Genomic DNA, 20,012 nt, shown 5'->3' on the forward strand with positions numbered 1-20,012 from the left:
CACTGTGCGTGAAGCGTGTCCCTGTCCCTTGGCCCATGTACCTGGTGACTGGCCGATACTGAAGTTTTATCTGTGACTTTCTCTCCCCGTCATTCCCGTGTGCCTTTTCCCGCTCCGAGTCTCTCTGCTTTAGACGCCCGCGCGAGCCACCGTGACCTGCTCCTGAACCCTCAGTGCCTGCTCCTCTGTAGCAGGAGCATATGCACCTGAACCTGCGCCTCGGTCGTGGTGTCATTATCAGGAATTTTAAGCGCTTGCAAGTTATAGACCATGTATCATGATGATACGAACCCTAGCGAGGTCACCTCTTGATATCATGATTTTTTGGAGTAGAACCAGGGCCTGTAGCTTCCAAGTTACATACAACTCATGTCGCTCATGTATTTTGTCAACCTTCCTCACGGCGCGGTGTATTTGCTGGGGAGTTTAGAGCATGTGTTACTGTGACGAGCTCATTAATCATTCTTTTCTTGACATGTCACATTGTTTACACTGATGTTCCGATGCAGTCTTCTCACATGGTGCTGACTAAGCCGCCAGCTAGTGAAACCACAAAGATAATTCTATGTCATAAAATTACTTAAGCATGTTCCATGACATCTCTCTGTAACAACTTGTGTTTGTTTCCTAGAGTTACTGTGAAAAACACTACAAATACCTGCGTGGCTTAAAATATCTGATGTTTATTTTGTCACAGTCGTGGAGGCATTGGTGGGCTGTGATCTGTCTGCAGGTGTCCCAGCTGTGGCGCCATCACCCAACTCCACTGTTGTCATCACTTGACGTTCTCTCATTCTCTGTACAACTTTTGTCCACCTTGTGAGAACATTAGTCATTGATTTTAGTGCTCAGCTCACACTAATTCAGTATGACTTTACCTTAAATTGATTATATTTGCAAATGCCCCCTTATCAGGTAAGGTCACACCCACAGGTGCCAGGAGTGGTGATTTCAGTCTCTTAGCAGGACATAATTCAACCGATAACCAGCATCTACACATGAAGAGACTTGGGTTTTAAAAAACTTTTCAGTATTAATATTTAGAAATGAACATTTTGGATATAATGGAACTTTGAATAGTTTTTAAAGTACCACAATATGTAGAGTGTTGGAATCCAGATTTACAGGTTCATCTTGCTGCGAGATGCGATGTACCTACTGAAGTGAGAAAACAACATTTTTGGAAAATTTGGTGATTAGGACAATGAAATTTCAATCATTACCAACTGATTCAACTGTTTCAACATGTGCTTTTATATTACAGCTTCCTAATTAGGCATTATTCATGCGAGCAAGTACACAGTTCGTCCGTTCATGTGCCACTGGCACTTGAGCTTGATCGGTGCTGTCTACCGTCTAGGCCGTGATTATCACACCCGCTGCGCTGTTTCTGACTCAGGTCGGTTCGCTCCCCGCTGCTTCAGGGCTGCTCTTTGCACCTGTACAGTGTCCAACTCGCCTTTATTTTGGATATTTCATTGTGCCATGTTCTCCTGTGTCATCATTTGTACCTGAAAGTTTGGGGTTATCAACACATACATCATGACCAAATACTCAGACACAGAAGATGGTTGTTTATGCGTATACGCAGCCGAGCGTGTGGCGTAGCCTCTCATTTGGCATCACTGTCCTTATCCCTGGCTGAAAGAACTTGATTCTACTTTGTGGATTATTGAACAGCGATGTGTATCTGACTGAACATCACTCAATGTTCATTTGCTCCTGCAGGGTATCAACTGTTTGTTTATTTTATGTGTTTACTCATTGATTGCAGTTGTTGATGCAAATGTGATGGATGTTGCTCATCAGTCATAATTAGCTAAAAAAAAAAAAGGTGTCTCATGATACTCTGCATAGAGAGTGACAACTTCAATAGCGTGACTATTACCCCTTTGTGACCATTTGCTCTTGCACGGAGGCCTCTTCCTCCATTTGCTGTGTGCTCTCGCTCTGTCTGCAACTGTCCCATGGCTGCTAGCTGACACACTGGCAGAGTGTGAATGTATAACAGGCTCCAACACAAGTTCCGCATCGTTATTCACCATGATTATCTTAATGTAGGCATTTTGGTCCCTTTGAGTCTGCTTTTGTACCAGTGTCATCTTCTCTTAGACCCAAGTCATTTGTTTCTTGAATGGAGAGTTTTTAATTACATACCATATCTATATGAGTAAGAATCAAACCACAGTTTCTTTTTTTGTTCATTCGTTTTTTAAAGAGGAAAACCAATAGAGAAGTTTAATAATAGCATGTGTACCTCCTGGGTCTGCATGGGAGAGCCAGCATGACTGAGTAACTCACCGTGTCTGTAGGTGCCATCTTAAACTGCTGGTGCAAGGAGGCTGGGAGAAGAAACAGGAAATTCAGCCAGGCCTTTTCCTGGGGGAAACAAAGGTGCTTCTGCCTTCTCTAATGAAAAGAGATAAGGGAATTAGGTCTCCCTTAGAGGAATAAGTTTAGCTGTAAACATCAAAAGCAACTTCCACTCAGCCTTCAGAGGCCCTTCCATCAAATAAATTTGCCAAAAGATATTTTGAGGTGGCAGATTTGTGCTCCCATACAGCCCCACCTGTGTGCTAGATTGTGTAGGCTGTGTCTCTGCAAACAAAACTGAAAGAGGTTATATAGCATAGAGAACCACAAGTCCAGTCAGGAGTCCTGAAACATGTTTCTTTCTCCACCGTCACTCAAATTCTACCAAATAATTACAGTAAAACTAGTTTGCAAATTCAGTCTAGTTCCAATAAACTTGGCTGGTATTTTTGCAAAAGCACAAAAAGATTTGACCACACACGTTTTAAAGCCTGCTTTGCTGAACTTTTCATAAGGAATCTTAATTTGAACTCTCAGCACCTGTCAGAGCCCAGGCTCGTGGCAAGGTCTCCTCACCACACTTCTCCTGCAGTGCCTGTATCTTGGGGCAAGTTTCTCTCCTCTTGAGGTCCCAAATCCCGATAGACCTGGAAACACAGTTGATTTCTAGACCATGTCCATCTGCACCGGTATCGTGACTGGTAGCTTATGTCCAGCAGGTGTGCAGATGTACCTGCTCTTGGACCAATGCCATGTTTGTCTTAGTCATTGCGCCTGTATGAGCTGACTCTCCCTGCTTGTCTAGACGTGAGGGATTTTACGTCCATATACTTTGCTTGCAGTTTTGCAGTAAATTTGCACTTAAACACTGTGCTTGTCCAGGTCTACTCTTGCACTGGGAATTAATGTTTTGAACTATGTATATGAGTCTCTGCACCCTGGTTTTGTTATTGCAGGAGTTTTTTCTCTACCATCACCATCTTCTTTAAACTTGGGTGTCATGTCATGCTGCAGAATCTTCAGTGTGCACGTTGTGGTCAAATGCTCAGACTCTTTGGAGACTGCTTATGTACATGGGTGTTTGAGCATGTGCTATAGTGTCACTTTTACAACATCACCATCTGCTTCTGGAACAAAGCCATTCATTGCTCTGTTTAAAATGTTGTGTCATGCCTGTCAGAAGAATCACAACATATTGTCATTTATTGTAGTATTTAGCAGAATGGATAGTGGAGCCCAAATGGCTGGATTTGACTCCAGAATTGTGCACTTATCAGCTGTCATATCAATTCACATTCCCATGCTTTGTTTCTAGGAAAATGATGAAAGTAATACCAGGTAAGTTTATTTTTTTGTAAGGATTGTGTGACTCATTATATATAAATATGTTGAATAAAGATTACATGCCTTATTATATTCTACATGAGTCTTTTGAAAACCACCAGCAGATAGTAAGATGTATGTGGTGGTAGTGGTGGGGATAATGGTGCTAGTGATACCATGTCCTTTGATTCTGTATCATGATTATCAACCCAAACGCTGTGATTCATGGATGTACATTATGGTGAAATGTTCAAATACTGGCAGTAGTATTTACGGCACCATGATGTGAGTCTGTCACGAGGTCTCCCTTGGGTCATTGCCACCCATACCATGAGCTCCTGCGCTATCATTTCCTGCTCCTCCACCATCACTCTCTTCCCTAATATCTTTGCTCTCCTTCTCCTGTACCTCGGGTCAGCTCGATTCTCGGGTGGCTGCATGTACATCACAGCAAAATGCCCAAACGTCACTGGGGGTTGTTCAGCACCGTAGCCAAGCCTCCGCACTGTCCCCCTCCAGCCCGGACGTACAGTCCCGTGTCATTTCCTTCCTGCACGTGCTCGGCCCACCCGAGCACTCCGCTGGCCTGCAGCTCGTTCCTGTATCACGCCCATGTGTGCTTGTGTTATAGGTTTTTGCTCCTGCACCATGGTTGTCTGAGCATGCAGCCTGCTGGTCTGCTCATACCCCATGGTTCCTGAGCAGCGACCGTCACTGCCTGCTGCTTTATGGGCAAATGAGGAAATGGTGTTTTATGCATTATTATCCATTGTGCTTTCTGGACATTTGTTGCTATGACTCTATTCTCTGTCACGCCTGCCCTTTCCTGTCCTGTGTCTGTATGGTACGTGGACGTGTCCCACGGCCAAAGCAATGAACGTTACTTCGTGGCCCTGGCTTATCTGAGTGCGCATCACAGTGATGTGGTCAAATATCTGCGGGGTGCCTCACGCCCCCATCTGTTTCATCGTCGTCATCTGCTCCTAGACTAAACAGATTTGCTGTGCTTTTTCCAGCCCCGGCAACATCAGTTTTGGCGACTGTGGTCGCACGTGTTCCTGCTTCTGTTCCTCACCTTCAATTCATGGCAGGGCGTCGTGTAGCTAAGTGTGAAAATCAGACCTGCAAAATGCTAGCTGTGGTTGTTCATGTAACACGGCCACCTGAGTGTTTGGCCTCGGGTGTCCTTTGGCCTACCTGAAATTGACTCACATGCAAGATTCTTCACTCCTGCACCGTGGCTGCTCTACAACACTTAGCGTCCTTCTGAATACCAGATGTCGCGAGCCCTGCAATGTGCTTTTCTTCTTTGCAAACATTTGTGTACCATGTCCCGTGTTTCAGCTTCCGTGTGTGCAGGGTAGAGCTTCATTGCTTGTGTGCACCATGACCCACGGTCAGACCCTGCTGGCGGGCTTCCGTCAGCCGTTGTCTGAATGGCTTCCACCAGGTCTCACTAGGCGACTTTTCCATCTGCTTCTAAAACACTCATGCACATATTGAGATGTACTGAGCTGTCTTGCTCGCGTGCCGTGCTGTGTCTGTCTGTGATGTCTCCACTCATGGTTATTTTCTGCAATATATTGTCTCTTAGCTCCAAACGGGTGTTGGCTTATTCTCCATGGTCGTATGAATGTGCACTATGCACTCGGTTCTTTAACTGTGTTTAGAGTTTTACTGCCATCTGTTCTTTCAGAGTGTGTGTGTGTGTGTGTGTGTGTGTGTGTGTGTGAGAGAGAGAGAGAGTGAGATTGAGAGAGAGAGAGAGAATGCACTCATTGTCTGCTGTGTACCCAGGTACCCAGAATGGAAATTTCTGTACCATGAACATCCTCGTGTGCACCATGATTATTTGCTATTTCACTGTCTGCTTCCTCCTTGGTCTTCAGTGTCCACTTCTATACACTGACTGCAGCTCGGGCTGCAGAACCTTCTGAGTGTGTGTCGTGGTCAAATGCTCAGAGGCCTGTGGTGGCTGCTCGTGCACCACAGATGTTCAGGCACGTGCTATGGTGTCTCCTTTTGCTGCATTGCCATCCACTACTGCACCAAAGCCATTTGGTTCTTGTGCTCTGTGTCCTTCACCCTGTAGCATGTCCTTCTGAGGAAGCATGGCACTCTCTGTGGCTACGACTGCAGTGAGAATGCTTGTATTCATTCCCAGTTCTTTCATTTAATAGCTGGGTGACCTTGAGTAAACCATTCCACACCATGTGTCTTTATTTTCTCAGCAGCAAGGTGATGATAATGATAATACCTCAGGTTGTGCAGATTCAAAGAGTTAAATGTACAATGCTTAGATCAGTGCCTGGCACATGTAAGTGCTAACTGTTCTCCAATAATATTTAATTACTATGGCTCTTTGTTCTTCTGACTGTCAGTCTGCATTCTGAGATTTTGTCGTGGTGCATCTTATCCGTTGTGCTAAATTACTGGTGGTGGCTGTCTTTCAACATGGTCACCTGGTGTTACACCTTGATTTCTCCTTTTGTAATCATGTCTCCACTTCTTCAGTAAAGCCAATCATTGTCCTGTTACTTTTCATTACTCATCACACGTCCTTGAGAAGGCTAGCACAAGAGTTGGCTACTGTGCTCTTCCACCTGTACCCATATCAGAATTGATAGTTTACCTTTCAGATCCCAAGCATTAGCAATTGTTTTGCACTGTGGTCTTCTGAGTGGATATTATAGTGTCTCCTATCATTATCACCTACCCCTGAATCGAGTGTTCCTTCCTGTGTTGCGGCTTTTGGTTGCATATTATGACTCTGCAACCTCCACTGTGTGGTGGTTTTCTTTGCACCATTGTGTTTTCTCTTCCAGGTTGCTATTGACTCATCATGCATGTTGTTCATGTATACGGTGTTTAGGGTTGTCCTGTGTATTTCCATTCCTACCCCATGATTCTGTGAAAATTCAGTCCTGTCTATTCCGAATTGAAAATGGGATCTTCTGTATCATGAATAAGACTATTCATTGTAACAGCATCTAATTTGCCTGTACCTCCAGCCTCTTGGGTATCAGCTCATTTTGCATGATATCAGGGCGTGCCTGTGGTCAAATGTTCAACTACTGTGGTGACAACTCCTGCACCAGGGGTGTGTGATATGGGCGACTCATGCTGCGGCGCTTCATGTCCATATCAGCAATATAGCCACTAGTTCCTTTGCTGTGTGTGCTTTTTAATCGCCTACATGTCCATCAGCACCACTAGCTGGTACCGAGGGCGCCCTCTCTGATGCACAAGTTACTTCCCATCTTTCTGCTTTAGTTTCCTCAATCCTAAAAGAATGATAAAAATATCTCCCTCATACTCATATTGTGAGAGTAAAATGGCTATTAGACATACAGCGCTTAGTTACTGGTGTAGAACGGATGCCAAACATTTTGTTACTATCATCACCCTTATCATTGTATTACACTAATCAGCTGATATAACTGAATTCTGTTCACGTTTATATTTCAACTAACCTTGAATACCTTGGATAAACCCAACCTGGTCACGATGATTCATTTTACATATTTGATACCATTTGTTGATTTTTTCTGGATTTTTACCAGTCATTTTCTTTTTTTCATGCTCTTCTTGTCAGATTTTGGCATTAGTAAAATGAATTAGGTACCTTTCGTCTTCTGTTATTTTACAGATAACTTTAGATATAATTTACATCATTTCTTCAGCAAAACTGAAGAAGAACTCACTGATATCAGTAAACTCACTGGTAAAGTCATCTGGCCCTGGCTTCTCGTTAGGGACAGATTTTAGACTGCTATTTCAATTTCTTTGCTGTTTATAGAACAATTCCTATTCTCTAATTTCTTTGACATCCTGTTTTAGTAAGTTATATTTTTCTAGGAATTTTTTAAATTTGTTTTCAACCTTTAAATGCGTTGTCCTGAAGTTGTTCCACGGCTCTCTTATGATTTGTCTAATGTTAGTTATTTCCGTGAATAAACTTTTGGCTTAATCCTCTTTTTCCTTTTGTAAAAAAGTTATCGAGTAACGTTGATGAACAACACAGTACATATCTTTGGGGTGTGGATTAACACCTCTACAAATGTGTGTTATGTCACCCCATCCACTACCACTCATCCCCCATGAAGCCCCCCGCCCCTTGGCTCCCACCCCACCACTCTTCTGGTAGCCTTAGTCAGAGTCCACCGTGTGCTTCTCCTCCTGGCTCCCCTCCTTCTCCCTCCCCGACCCCTCCCAGATGCCTCAGATCTCTGGGCAGCTTTCAAGGTTTGTCTATGTCTGACCTTTTGTTTGGTCTCTCGAGATTCCGCATACAAGTGACACCATCTGGTAGTTCTCTCTCTCACTCACTCGGCACAGTCGCTTCCAACTCCACCCATGTTGCCTTAAATGGCATGAGTTTATCTTTTTGATCACTGAATAGTATTCCATCGTGTATCTCTACTACCCCTTCTTGATCCACTCATCTGTTTGAGGGCATTTGGGTGGTTTCCGTGTCTTGGCTATTGTCGGCAGGGCTGCAGTCAACACAGGGGTGCGGGTGTCCCTTCCAGTTAGTGTTTTTGCGTCCTGTGTGTAGATGCCTAGGAACAGTGGGATTGCTGGGTTCTATGGCAGAGCCAAGTTTAGGGTTCTGAGGAATCCCCACACTTCTTTCCACAGGGGCTGGACGGGTCTGCCCCTACCCCAGCAGTGTAGGAGGCTCCTTTCTCTCAAAACCCTCGCCAACCCTTGGTGTTTGTGTGGGCCATAGTCACAGGTGTGAGGGGGAATCTGCTTGTGGTTTTGGTCTGCGTTTCCCTGATACCAAGTGATGATAAACATTTTTCATGTCTGTCGGCATCTTCATGTATTCCTCAAAGAATTGCCTATTCACTTTTCTGCCTCATTTTTGATTGGCTGGGTTTGTTTTTGTTGAGTTATGTAGCAGCCCCTTACCTGTCAGGTGGCGTGCAAATATTGTCTCCCTTTCAGCGAGGTGTGTCTTAGTTTTGGTCGCGGTCTCTTTTGCTGTGAGGAAGCCTCTTAGTTTGATGTAATCCCAGCTCTTTTTCTTCTTTGTTTTCCCTGCTGCTGGAGACAAGCCCTCAAACACGTTGCTGAAGTTTATATCATGGAGTGTTTCATCTGTGTTTCTTCTATATATTTTATTATTTCAGGTCTTCTAAGTCTTTTATTCATTTTGAGATGTTAATCATCTCTTTTGTAAGTTACTTTCTGATTCAAAATTGAGAATCAAATCTTTATTAGTATCTTCCATATCTGCGGACTTATTCAATATTCTTTTTCTAAGTGATTGGGGTATGTGTTTAGCTCATTAATTTTTTTCTTTTCTTATATATGAATATTAAGCCCTGCATTTTCCCTTAAGTACTATTACTTGTATGCCCTGAATTTTAGTAGTGATTTTATTATTGTACAATGAATATGTTTTAGTTTGTATTCTGATTTTATTTTGCCATGAGTTATATACCTATATATATTTATTTCAGTTATTTGAAATATGTAATAATTTTCTTTGTAGCCTTGTAAATATTTGCAAATATATCAAGTGAGATTAAAAATCATGTGTGTTTTTCTCACCACTAACGGGTGCAGTGTTGTGTATGCTTCAGTTAGGTTAGGTTTGTCACTCATCTCGTTGCGTTCTGTATCCGTCCTGATGTTTTTAATCTGTCAGTTTCTGAAAGTGGTCTGCTAAAACGCCCATTATGATCATCTCCATTTCATGTCTATGTTTCTTTGAAGTTCTGTCAATTTCTGCTTTATATCGTTTGAAGCTGTTATTAGGTGCATAAAATTTGCAGTCATTGCTAAGTTGAATATTTCATAATGTGGAGTTTTCCTCTTTATTTCTAATAATGCATTTGAAATAAATTATTTCCTGAACATTAAAAATAATTCTCTTAGCACAGAGCCTTTTTGTTTTCACTTTCATCTTTTTTATCCCCATGTGTTTTACTTATGACCATTATACACAACTTGCAGTTAATTTAGATTTATATTTTTAATTGAAATTGATGGTCTTTTTACTTGATCTGGAGCCTTTAGTGAATTTATATTTAATAATAAAGTTGTTGCTATTTCTGAATTTGAAGCCATCATCATCTTTTGATACTTTCTATTTAGCCTATTTTGTGTTTACTTTCTCTTTCATCCTTATTTGAATTCATATTTCTTAAATCATTTTATTTTTCATTCTCTTTTAGTATAGAAGATATACAATCTGTATCTATGTTTCCTGTGTCCCACTCTTTACCTTTCAAAGTCTTTTTTATTTCTAGAAGTTGATTTGATTCTTTTTCAAGTCTCCTAGTTTATTGTTCATAATGTCTTATTCGTTGCAGATATTGTAAGCTTTTTTGGTGGAGGTCATAGTCCTTTTTGTTAGATAATAAAATAAACTCAACATCTAAAGCATGTGGGGGTTGGTTTCTGTTCTAATTCTTTGCTTCTTTCTCACAGATCTGCTTGTGTTCTGGCTTATTTTTGTCTGGACACTGATCAGTCTGTGAAATATTATTTGTAGGGGTTTCCCAAAGCCAACATGAAGATATTATCTTCCAGAGATTGTGTTGATTTCTGCAGGTCACCTTGGACATAGTTTGCATCCAATTTAAACATTGATGACTTGGGTATCTTGGGCTAAGCCTTAATGGGAACTTAGGCTGCAAACCTGAGCGAGAAGCCTGCCCATGGTTTACAGTCTTTAGAAATAGGGTCTCTCTCTGTTGTCTTTATTGCTCCATGTTCAGTTCAAACTGAGACAACTATCATTCAGCCCCGGGCACTGGAGAAGAGCTCCAGGCTACTTACTGCTGGTTCATTGCTACCCAGAAAATTGTGGCTCTTCGGGTCATCTGAGCTCACGTGAGCTTCTCTGAGTGTGTGCGTGTGTGTGGGTGGTGTCAGGCTCCCTAGCCCTGGCAGATGTAGACATAAATTAGTTAATGCCCAGCTACTCTATAATGTGGTCAGAACCACAACTTGGTTTTGTAACTCTTTTCTCTCTTTATTTTAACTTGGATCATTTTTATTTTCTTTTATTTCCTTGAGATGTTTGTCCTTATGTCTTGCTTAGTAGTAAATGCACTGCAGAATATCAATTTATGAATTTACCCGTCTGTCCAGTTTGGGTTCATTCCCCCAAATAAAGGGTTTTCAAATAGTTTTACCTCTTTAATGTTCCTTGAGATGATGCTGAAAAGTAGTATCGTGTGTTGTCTGGAGAACAAATGTCACTTTTATCAGTTTCATGAATTATATTTGAATTTGTCTTCATTTTTGTTAGCTTAATCTGTTGGGAACTGAGTGGCGCATTAATTTACCTCAACACCCTTTCATTTTATAAAAATTATTCTTTAATTGTGGTAATGTTAGGATTTTCTCCCTCGGGTGCCACCACCATATGGTGCCCACTACCTCAGCCCATGCGCTTCCTTCCCTTCGTGCCCCTACCCTGCCCCAGGCCCCTCCCACTTTGAGTGTTTCAATTCTGTCCTCAGGTTTCAAGGTTTAGCTTTTGAGGTTGTCTTTCTCTGGTTCTTTCTTTGGGTTCTTGTTGGTGACACCATGTATGTTTATCTCTCATGTATCTTTTATTGCCAGAATTTTATTTATTCTAAAGTAGTGTCATTGATGGCAGGAAGATTTATAAGTCGCTGCTAACAGTAGGGGTGGGGGAGAGGGTCTCTACCTGTTCATGCCTCAAGGGACAGCACGCAGCAGGGAGTGACCATATGTGGATTCGGCCAGTTCAACCCCTGTGTTTCTGAATGACAGTATTTATGCAACATTAGTTGTCTTTTCCTAACAGGTTTGGGGTCTATACTATCTTAGAGAGCGGAGTATGTGCTGTATAATCCAAATTGTTTATCTTAATTCATCCTTAACAGCAATGTGCACAATGTAATTTCCTTTTAAACATTGGCTTTTGAATGTTTTCCATTACCTTAGACAATCAAATTCCCTTACCCCCAGTGCTTTCTGTTGCAACTTGCCTTTTTTAATGAGAGATCCAGGAGATGGATCTTGAATTTTATTAACTCAGAGACAGCAAGGACCCAATTTTAGAGAAGCCCATAAAGGAGGGGAGAAATGGACAAAGGTGTAATAGAACTAAGATGGCGCTTGGGAACCAAGTCATTTCAGAGAAGGAAGTTGGCGTGAATGCTGTCAGAGCACAAGAAAAGAAAGGAAAATGGAGGGAGGCAGGAAGGGAGGAAGGAAGGAAAAGGAATTTTAACCCAATAGTTGCTCTCAGGTGTAGGTTATATTTTTGAAACCAACATTGTTGGTGATCACTGGCATAGTAGTTTCAGTGAAATGATCAAGGAAGAAGGCAGAACGGAGTTGATAAGGAATGAAGAGAAGGTGAGTAATGTCGATTTAATAATGAAAAATTACTCATTCAAGAAGCTTGATTGACAAACTAAGGGGTGATGATAATTAGTAAGGAGCATAATGCTTGAATGATTTTTGAAGATGGGAGAAATGATTATGTTTATCATCTAAGAAAAAAAGGAGAGATTTGAGATATAGGCAAAGGCAAGTAGGAGTAGGAGAGTGGATGGCAGGGGAGGAGTTGGTGACATCAGGAGCTCAGGCCCTTAGAGGGGAATAGGTAGTCCTGTGAGCTGAGTGAGTAAGAGTAAGGATAAGAGTGAATACGTGTCGTAGGTTGAGTGAGGGCTGATGTCCCATATTTGTTTCTGCAGAAGCAGACACTGATGTTAGGATTCCCGTGAAAGCGGGTTGCTGGAATGTCTTCCCAGGAGAAAAAACAAACAAACAAACAAACAAACAGTGGAGTGCAAAGTGGGCAAAGACGGGAGGAGGCCAGGCAAGCCGTCCTGGAGACCTCATCGTTGTCCCCCAAAGCTGTCATGTATGTACCTCTGCCTGTCAGTCTGTCGGTCGGTCGTGCTTAGCGGCTGCTTGGGTTGAGGACTCAAGTTCCCTGGCTCTGCTGACTCACTTTGCACCGGCAAAGCTGGGTTTCCGCAAGGAAGGGTAGGCCTGAGGGAAAGGCACAGAGAGGCTGCTTGCTGGGGAAGGGCCGAGGGGACTTGGGTGGAGACTTGGGTGGTGTGTCCTGGGGACCTTCTGGGGCTGTTTTCTTTTTCCCTTTACTAAAAAAGGATACGCATTTCCTCCCGAGCACTGCTTAAGGAGAATGTCCAAGCTTAGCGGAGGCGGGGAGAGGGCTCGATCCACGGCAAGCCACAGGCCACCGCAGGAGGGGGCATTGCAGACAGTTTGTTGTGCTGATTTGCAGGATTGTGGAATTTTCTTCAGTGCTACTCTTTCGTCAGTCTGGGAAGGTGCAGGGTTTTTTGTTGTTGATTTATCCAAGGAAGGGTTCCTGTACAAATACAGTGGTAGGCTGTATATGCGAGATGCTGAAGGAAGAGTGATTTGTGTGATTTACTGGTGGGTCCAGCCTTGAAATGAAACGAAGCCCCCTCGGCAGCCTGGGGCAGGGAGCCCACCGAAGGGTCGCCGGCAAGAGAATGGGTTTCAGAAAGTGAGTCATGTGAAAGCAATATTTTAAAGCTGGAAGAACAACTGAATGACAGAAACGAGAAACTTTAAGGTGTGTAATGTGGGAACAAGCATGCCTTGGTACCCCAGGTTGCTGAAGCAGAATGGAAGAGAAGGTTGCAGAGCAGCTCAAACAGTTGATAGATACATTGAAATACTAGGGAGGATGCAAGGAAACAGTGTGAGCCAGGTGTTGTCAAGCGTTGTTTTGGAGTCAGTGTGGGAGGGGCTACGAGGAGGCTGGTGTGAGGCCAGTGTCGGGAGGTTATGTGGGCCACTTGCGTGAGCCTGCACCCGTAGGAATGAGTCATACGGAGGAACCGTTGCGCTGGCGCTGAGCTGGTTCTGACAGTGTCTCCAGCTGCGTGATGTACGGGAATGTACGTGCTCTACAGCCACTTAGGATGCAAGTTACTAAAGTAGTGCCTTTGACGTAAATCCCAACTTGGTTAAGGCAGGAAGAGTTTTCTGTTAGAGGTCGAAGACATAGGAAGATTTGTTTCCCAATCAATAAAGGCTTGTAAAGAGCACAGGAAAAGGCTTTAGAAAGGAAAGAGTCTAGACAATATATCTCTGGGCCTGGAGTGTGTGCTCACTCGCGCCAATACCCGCAAGGGCGCCGCATCTCTGTCTGCACAGCAGGCTCTGGGGTCCTGTTCTGTGCACATTTGCTAATTTGCTAAGGCTGCCTGTTCTAGTGGTGTATTTTTTAATTAAAAATTTAATGGTAGGAAAAAACACGCACTTGTGTTTTCTGAACATCCATTGCGGTTCTGCTTCTATTCCGTGGATTATTTCTGCAGTTTGGACTTCATGGCCTGTACCAGATAGCTTTGCTCTCGTGGAGTATTTGTCAGTCAAGTATTATGATGTCTGAGTATTAATCCTTGTGCGATCACACGTAAGGATGCACTCTGGATGGTGAGTATGCACCGTGGGTCGTGCCCACCACCTGCATGTTGCTTTTGCCCAGCAGTCTGTCCATTGCCGTGTTTTCTTACTCATACCCTTGACTTCTGGACTGTCGCGTTCCTCTTCATCTCTGTACAATGACTCTTGTAGAGTTAATGAATCATGTATGTCACATGTTTTATATTGACATGAGAAATTGCTGTTTTTGTGAAACAGTTGTCAAATATTGACAGTTTCGTGTGATACAACCTAACATGATGATTGCTTCTGTCTACAACATGGACATGTTCCCCTCCCCAGTCATAGTTTTCTGAGCCTGTAGCAGATTCGAGAAGAGAATCTTATATAGGGCCAAGTGATTGCTTTTGGGGAGGCGGAATCAATTTCGAAATACTTTTGTTCTTCATCTCATCCACCAGAATAGCTCCCCCACTTGTATCTGTTTTACATATTAGTCTTTTGCATAAAATTTCCTTTGGAAGCCGTGCCATACGCTCGCATTCCCTCTGAACGTTAAAGCTCTGACCTGACCGAGAACGAGGACGGTGCTGGCCGGGAGTTGCCAGGTTTCCTTCGAGAGGTCAGTGTCTCAAGTTCAAAGAAACTGTAAGGTTTACAGGTAGTTAAGCAACTAACTGCCATTTTATACCATTTTCTTAACCCTTGGTCTTGGGTAAACCTCCAGAGTTCAGAATTGTATTATCACTGTCATTTTGTATCTCTTAAAAGGCTCCTGTGTCAGGAGGCTAAGCTTGGGGTTTTTCTTCACGCTGTAGCCCCTGTCTGGGGCTGGCTTTGCCTTCAAATACTCCTTTACAAAGAAACGTCACAGTCCTACTTAGGAATCCTGGTGTGTCCAATCTGTCAGCATTTTCTCGGCCTGATTCTGATGAAACAGTCCATCTGCTCTGCGTCTTTGATCTTTGGGAAAATTGCTTAACTTTGTCAAGGTGCTCTACAGGTGTTAATATTCTCTGATTTTCTACAATATTACAGTTAACTATGGCAAAGGCATTTGTAATGGTAAAGATCAAATATGACTCAGGAAAAATAAAATTAAGAAATGAGAGATTGTTTAAGCTCTTGGACAATAAGAAGTAACTGAGGCTGAGAGAAGTGCTGTGACTCAGTTATCAGAAGACAGGGACAGAGATGGAATTGGACCCTGAGATCCTGCTTTCTGATCTAGTGCTCTTTACACTGTGCTTCCTTCGATGGATGTTAGTATGTGCAGGGCAGGGATATACTGGGGGCCTCGCGGGTGGCACAGCGGGTTGAGCACAGTCCTGCGAAGCTGTCCGCAGCCTCTGCAGCGCGGGTTCAATTCCCGGCCGGCCAGGGAGATTCCCACGTGGCGCGGCAGACTCTCCTGCCTCGCCCGCTGCTCCCCTCAGCAGTGTATTTCAGTAGATCTGCCTGTTCTGCTCCCCACTCTGTCTCTGGTGAATCCTCTCACCCTCCTGTGCCTCTGGCCTGTACCCCAGCTCTTGTATAAAATAAATAAATCTTAAAAAAAAAAAAAAAGACAGGAATACGTTGGGAGTGAATTCTGGCAGCCCCGATGGCCTGGGGAGAAGGGGCTGTCACGCAGGGCGCTGAGTAACTAGAGAATAGGGAGCTTTAAATGGCTCTAATAAAGCTGAATGGAATTTTTTTAAACCCCCTTTTCTCTCTCCCTTTTCCCCTTCTTCTTTCCCTGAATATGGATCTCACAGTTTCTCCAAGCTGGCGCCGAAGATGAGAATCACACACATGAGTCACTTCCGCCTGGCCAGCCTCGGCCTGCTCCTCCTGACCAATGTCCTCCCTGGAACAACTGGCCAAGGGGAATCAAGACGACAGGAACCCGGGGACTTCGTGAAGCAGGATATTGGCGGGTAAGAACCCCGAGCACCCTTCGAACAAAGAAAGACTCGTAAATTCTTGCCTTACACCAAAAGCTTTTCGTTCTCTTTGAGTGAACTGAAAGAATCTGGTTCCCGATGCCTAAACACTGCATTGTATTTGGAAAACATTATCAACTCAGACTCTCCGGGAAACGGACTTCAAAGGTCTAGGGCAACTCCCTAGCTCATGTTTGAATTCCCCTTGTAACATCCTAAAAGCAGTTCTCTCCAGAGCTGTTTGCTTTCGACATTCTCTCCTCTCTCCTACATCTTCAACCTGTCCCTTTTTACTGGCCGTGTGCCATTAACACATAAACGTGATCAGGAATCGCCAATCTTACATGAAATTTTTCCTTCAGATAGTGCCTTCGATCTTTCCTCCCCTGTGCAGTCACACTTCTTGAAGAAGCAATCTCTTTCATTGCCTACACTCACCACTCACACAACTTGCACGCGCCACCACCCACCGCTGTTTGATTTCCAACCCCAAGATTCTAACGTGACTTCTGCAGTCAGGATGGCTCACGTTGGCTCTGTTGCTGCGTTGGTTCTAGTAAGCTGTCAGGTTACTGTTTCTGTAGTACTGATATTCAGCATTGTTGACTGTCCCTCCTTCCTTTGACTCCTCTTTACTATGAAATAAAATACGAATATTTTATATACACATGTGCACACGCGCCATCTCAGTTGCTCTTCCTCACTTGCCTGGAGTGTCAGAACCCTATAGCCAACATGTCAGACATGTCTACCTGGCTGTTCCAAAAATTCTTCATCCGTTAAAAAAATACAACAACACTCAACAACAAACACACACAAAAAGCTCCTCTTCCACTTTTTCTACCCAAATATAAGTATTCATTTTAGTCAATGGCACCACCATGTACATCACTCCTTAAGCCAGAAACTTGGCATCATTCTTGCCTATTCTCTACCCTCCCTCTCTAGAGGGCTCAGTCACCAAGATCTCATCTGTACCTCCCACAGCCCTTGGATTCATCTACTTTTTATCCAGCTTTCCTGCTTCCACCCTAATTTAATCTAATGGTGCCTTCCACTTGGAATAGTACATGAATCTCTAGTTGCTCTTCCAGAGTCTTGCTTCCAATCCAGCTAACCTCCTCTCTGCAACCAGCATTTCTTCTACAATGCATGCTGTGTCGTATCTATCCTGTTTTCAGATTCTTTTAATGACTCCCTAGTGTCTTTAGATTAAAATTCAAGCTCCTTAATATGATTTTGCAAGTCTCATTATGACCCAGGGTCTACCCATCTTGTCAGGCTTTCTTCTTAGTCTTGCTGTCATCAAACTCTGTTCTTCAGCTATACTAAACTTCTTTTGACTTTAAAAACCAATCTCATTCAGGGAATGCCATTACTAGAGATGATCCCCTTAGCCTTGAAATAGTTCATTACTAAACAGGATGTTTTATTCTCTGATAGTGGCTTTTGTGGGGGAGGCATTCACATTTGGCTACTGTCCCATATTCTTGGAAGCATTAGGACTTGGTCCTAATTATTTTTGCAGAGTTGATTACCATAATGTACTCTGAGGCTCTCCATCTTCCGTCATCATTGTCAACAGTGGCCTCTGGGGCGGTGGGCTACACAGGAGAACTTATATGGCCTTAGCAAGTTGACCCTTGAGACCCTTTATGTTCTTCAGCCCAGTTTAGAAAAACAGACCAGTTCTGCTTTCTCGTTACACTGTGTGTTGGCTGGATGGAGAAAGACTCCTCAGAGCGCATATGCAGAACAAGGAGAAGCCTGGAGGGACCACACCACAAAGGCACAGGCCCGCTCCAAGGGCATCTCGTTTTTATTTAGAATCAGACAGAAAATAAAAAAGATCAAAGAAGCCAGCAGGCAAACAGGGGATGCGCATGGTATGGGCGACGCATCACCTGCCGGCCACAGCCAAGGCTGGGAAATAGGGAGAAAGTCAAGGAAAGTCTCAGCGTTTATGCTGCTCTAACTGTGACCAACCTATTGTGTTTCTGCGCGGGCTGTTTGCAGCATGTGGAATCCTCACACCAGGACTGTCACCCTGAGAGGTTCCTGATCTCAAACTTTCGCTGCACACCGAGAGGCACAGAATAGTCAAAGCAAAGAGTAGTCAAGGCAAAGACAGAGAATAGTTGTAACTTGGGATCACCCAAGCTCCCACACTGCTTTATTAACCCTTCATTTATCTGATTTCATCAGGCCGGGAGAGAAGTTCTGAATAAGATGGGAGTTCTAAAGAAATGAGCCATATGTCTCTGAGTGTTAAAGCCCTTTAACTTTAACTCTGAGAAAAAAGTTCCTTAAAAATGTATTACATGCTTTGTAAAATCCTAAGCAGGGATTTTGAATGGAGTAGTGCCCTTCTTTTATGATGTTTTCATCGTAAAGAATATTCCTTCTACATCTGCTTTTTTTCTTCTTGTGTCTCCACACTCTGTGTTTGTGGTCACTTCACCTACTTACATTGGTTTGTTTACATCCCGCTGGTGCTTAGAAAAGCAGAGGCAAGTTTTTAGTACTTACAGTTTTAATGTAGGGGCATTAGAATCTTTTTTTGTTTGTTTACTGTCTTCCTAGTCTGAGAGATGAGATCACTAAAAGCCTGACTGAATATTAGCATGACCCTTTATTTGTATTTGCTAGAAATAAAGGAACCAAAACAACTTGAAAATGGATGGTACATGCTGGTAGATCTGATACTTTTCATTTGTTTTCATACTTTCTTATGTTTTCATGTGTTGGAAAAAAATCCATTGGCTGCAATGGATTATATACCTTCAGCAGTTTGCTCAACTAAACCACCTGGGTTGGCTACCCAACAGGTTCAACGGTCAACAGTGGTTTATTGACCAGCACTTTGTATAAGTCATGTTGTCATTTAGTAGCTCCAGAGACAGTGCCTAAAACTCTGCATTTGATCTCATGCCCTAGATGGTTCTGATGTAAGGATCTTTGGCCAGCACTCTGCAGGCACAGTTCTTGTTTTCAAGGAACTAGCCGTCCACTTGGGGATGTGGGATTTGGGAATTTTAGAATAGCAGATATGGGGCAACCTGTCCGGAACATCTAGTTGATCCCTAATTTCGTGCATGAAGAAGATGAGAGTCCAGAAAGGGCAGTTGAATTTTCTAAGACCGTATAAATTTATAGTAGAGTTTTAGGACACCAGCCTCTGATTCCAGGTCCCATATTTTTAAGGAGAAGCTACAGGGAACAATTTCAGCTTCATGTAATAAAGACATTTTAATACTCGTGCATCCTGGTCCAGTAGATTTACCATCTGCAAGTGAGAACCATATATGTGAACAGTATTCGGTTGGGCCATTATAAAGCTATCGTTTTTCAGTCAAAATGGTCAAATGTAAGCAATTTCAAAATGGCTCAATCTAAGTGCCCAATGCATCTCTGTCCAGGCCTGAGTACAATTTGTTGAAACTTGAGATGTGTGTCAGGAAGGATCCCAAGGAAAACAGATGGGACATTTCAATTAAGATAATTTGTGGAGGGTAGATTTGCAAAAGGACTCATTGTAAAGGTGTGGAGACACCCTCAGGGTAACGCGGGAACCTGAACACGTGTGTGTTACATAAGACAGACTTTCTCTGTGTAACCTGGAAAATTTGTCTATTTTTTATTGCGGTATCTTGGTTTTTTTTTTTAAGATTTATTTATTTATTTATTTATATAAGCACTGGGTACAGTCAGAAGCACGGGAGGGTGAGAGAATTCACCAGAGCCAGAGCGGGGAGCAGAGCAGGCAGAAGGACCGAAGTACACTGCTGAGGGGAGCAGCGGGCGGCAGGAGAGGTCTGCACGCCATGCGGGACCCACCTCCAGTGGCCGGGGAGCAGCTGGGGATCGAACCGGCGCTGCAGAGGATGCGGGCAGCTTCGCAACCCAGCGCTCAACCACTGCGCCACCAGGGAGGCCCTGCGGTATCTTGGTTTATAGCACTGTATGTGATTTAGGCAAATAGGTTCACCCCTCTTCAGACGTGTCTTACCTCACCCACGTCCATCCTCCATGATCCTCCACCATAGATCACTGGTCTCC

The 20,012-nt window shown here is 43.4% G+C and overlaps 1 protein-coding gene across 1 annotated transcript in view; it reads left to right on the plus strand.

Annotated features, from left to right (window-relative positions):
- Positions 1-20,012, plus strand: part of GABRA3 (gamma-aminobutyric acid type A receptor subunit alpha3) — a 90,963-nt gene that overhangs the window by 9,147 nt on the left and 61,804 nt on the right. The window contains 1 exon segment of the mRNA XM_054695504.1: positions 15,786-15,947. Within this exon segment, the coding sequence (XP_054551479.1) occupies positions 15,808-15,947 (140 nt within the window). The 5' untranslated portion in view covers positions 15,786-15,807.

This window comes from Talpa occidentalis, unplaced genomic scaffold, assembly GCF_014898055.3.
Source record: "Talpa occidentalis isolate TD23 unplaced genomic scaffold, MPIMG_talOcc4v2.1 talOcc4.15, whole genome shotgun sequence".
In the NCBI taxonomy this organism is placed as follows: domain Eukaryota; kingdom Metazoa; phylum Chordata; class Mammalia; order Eulipotyphla; family Talpidae; genus Talpa; species Talpa occidentalis.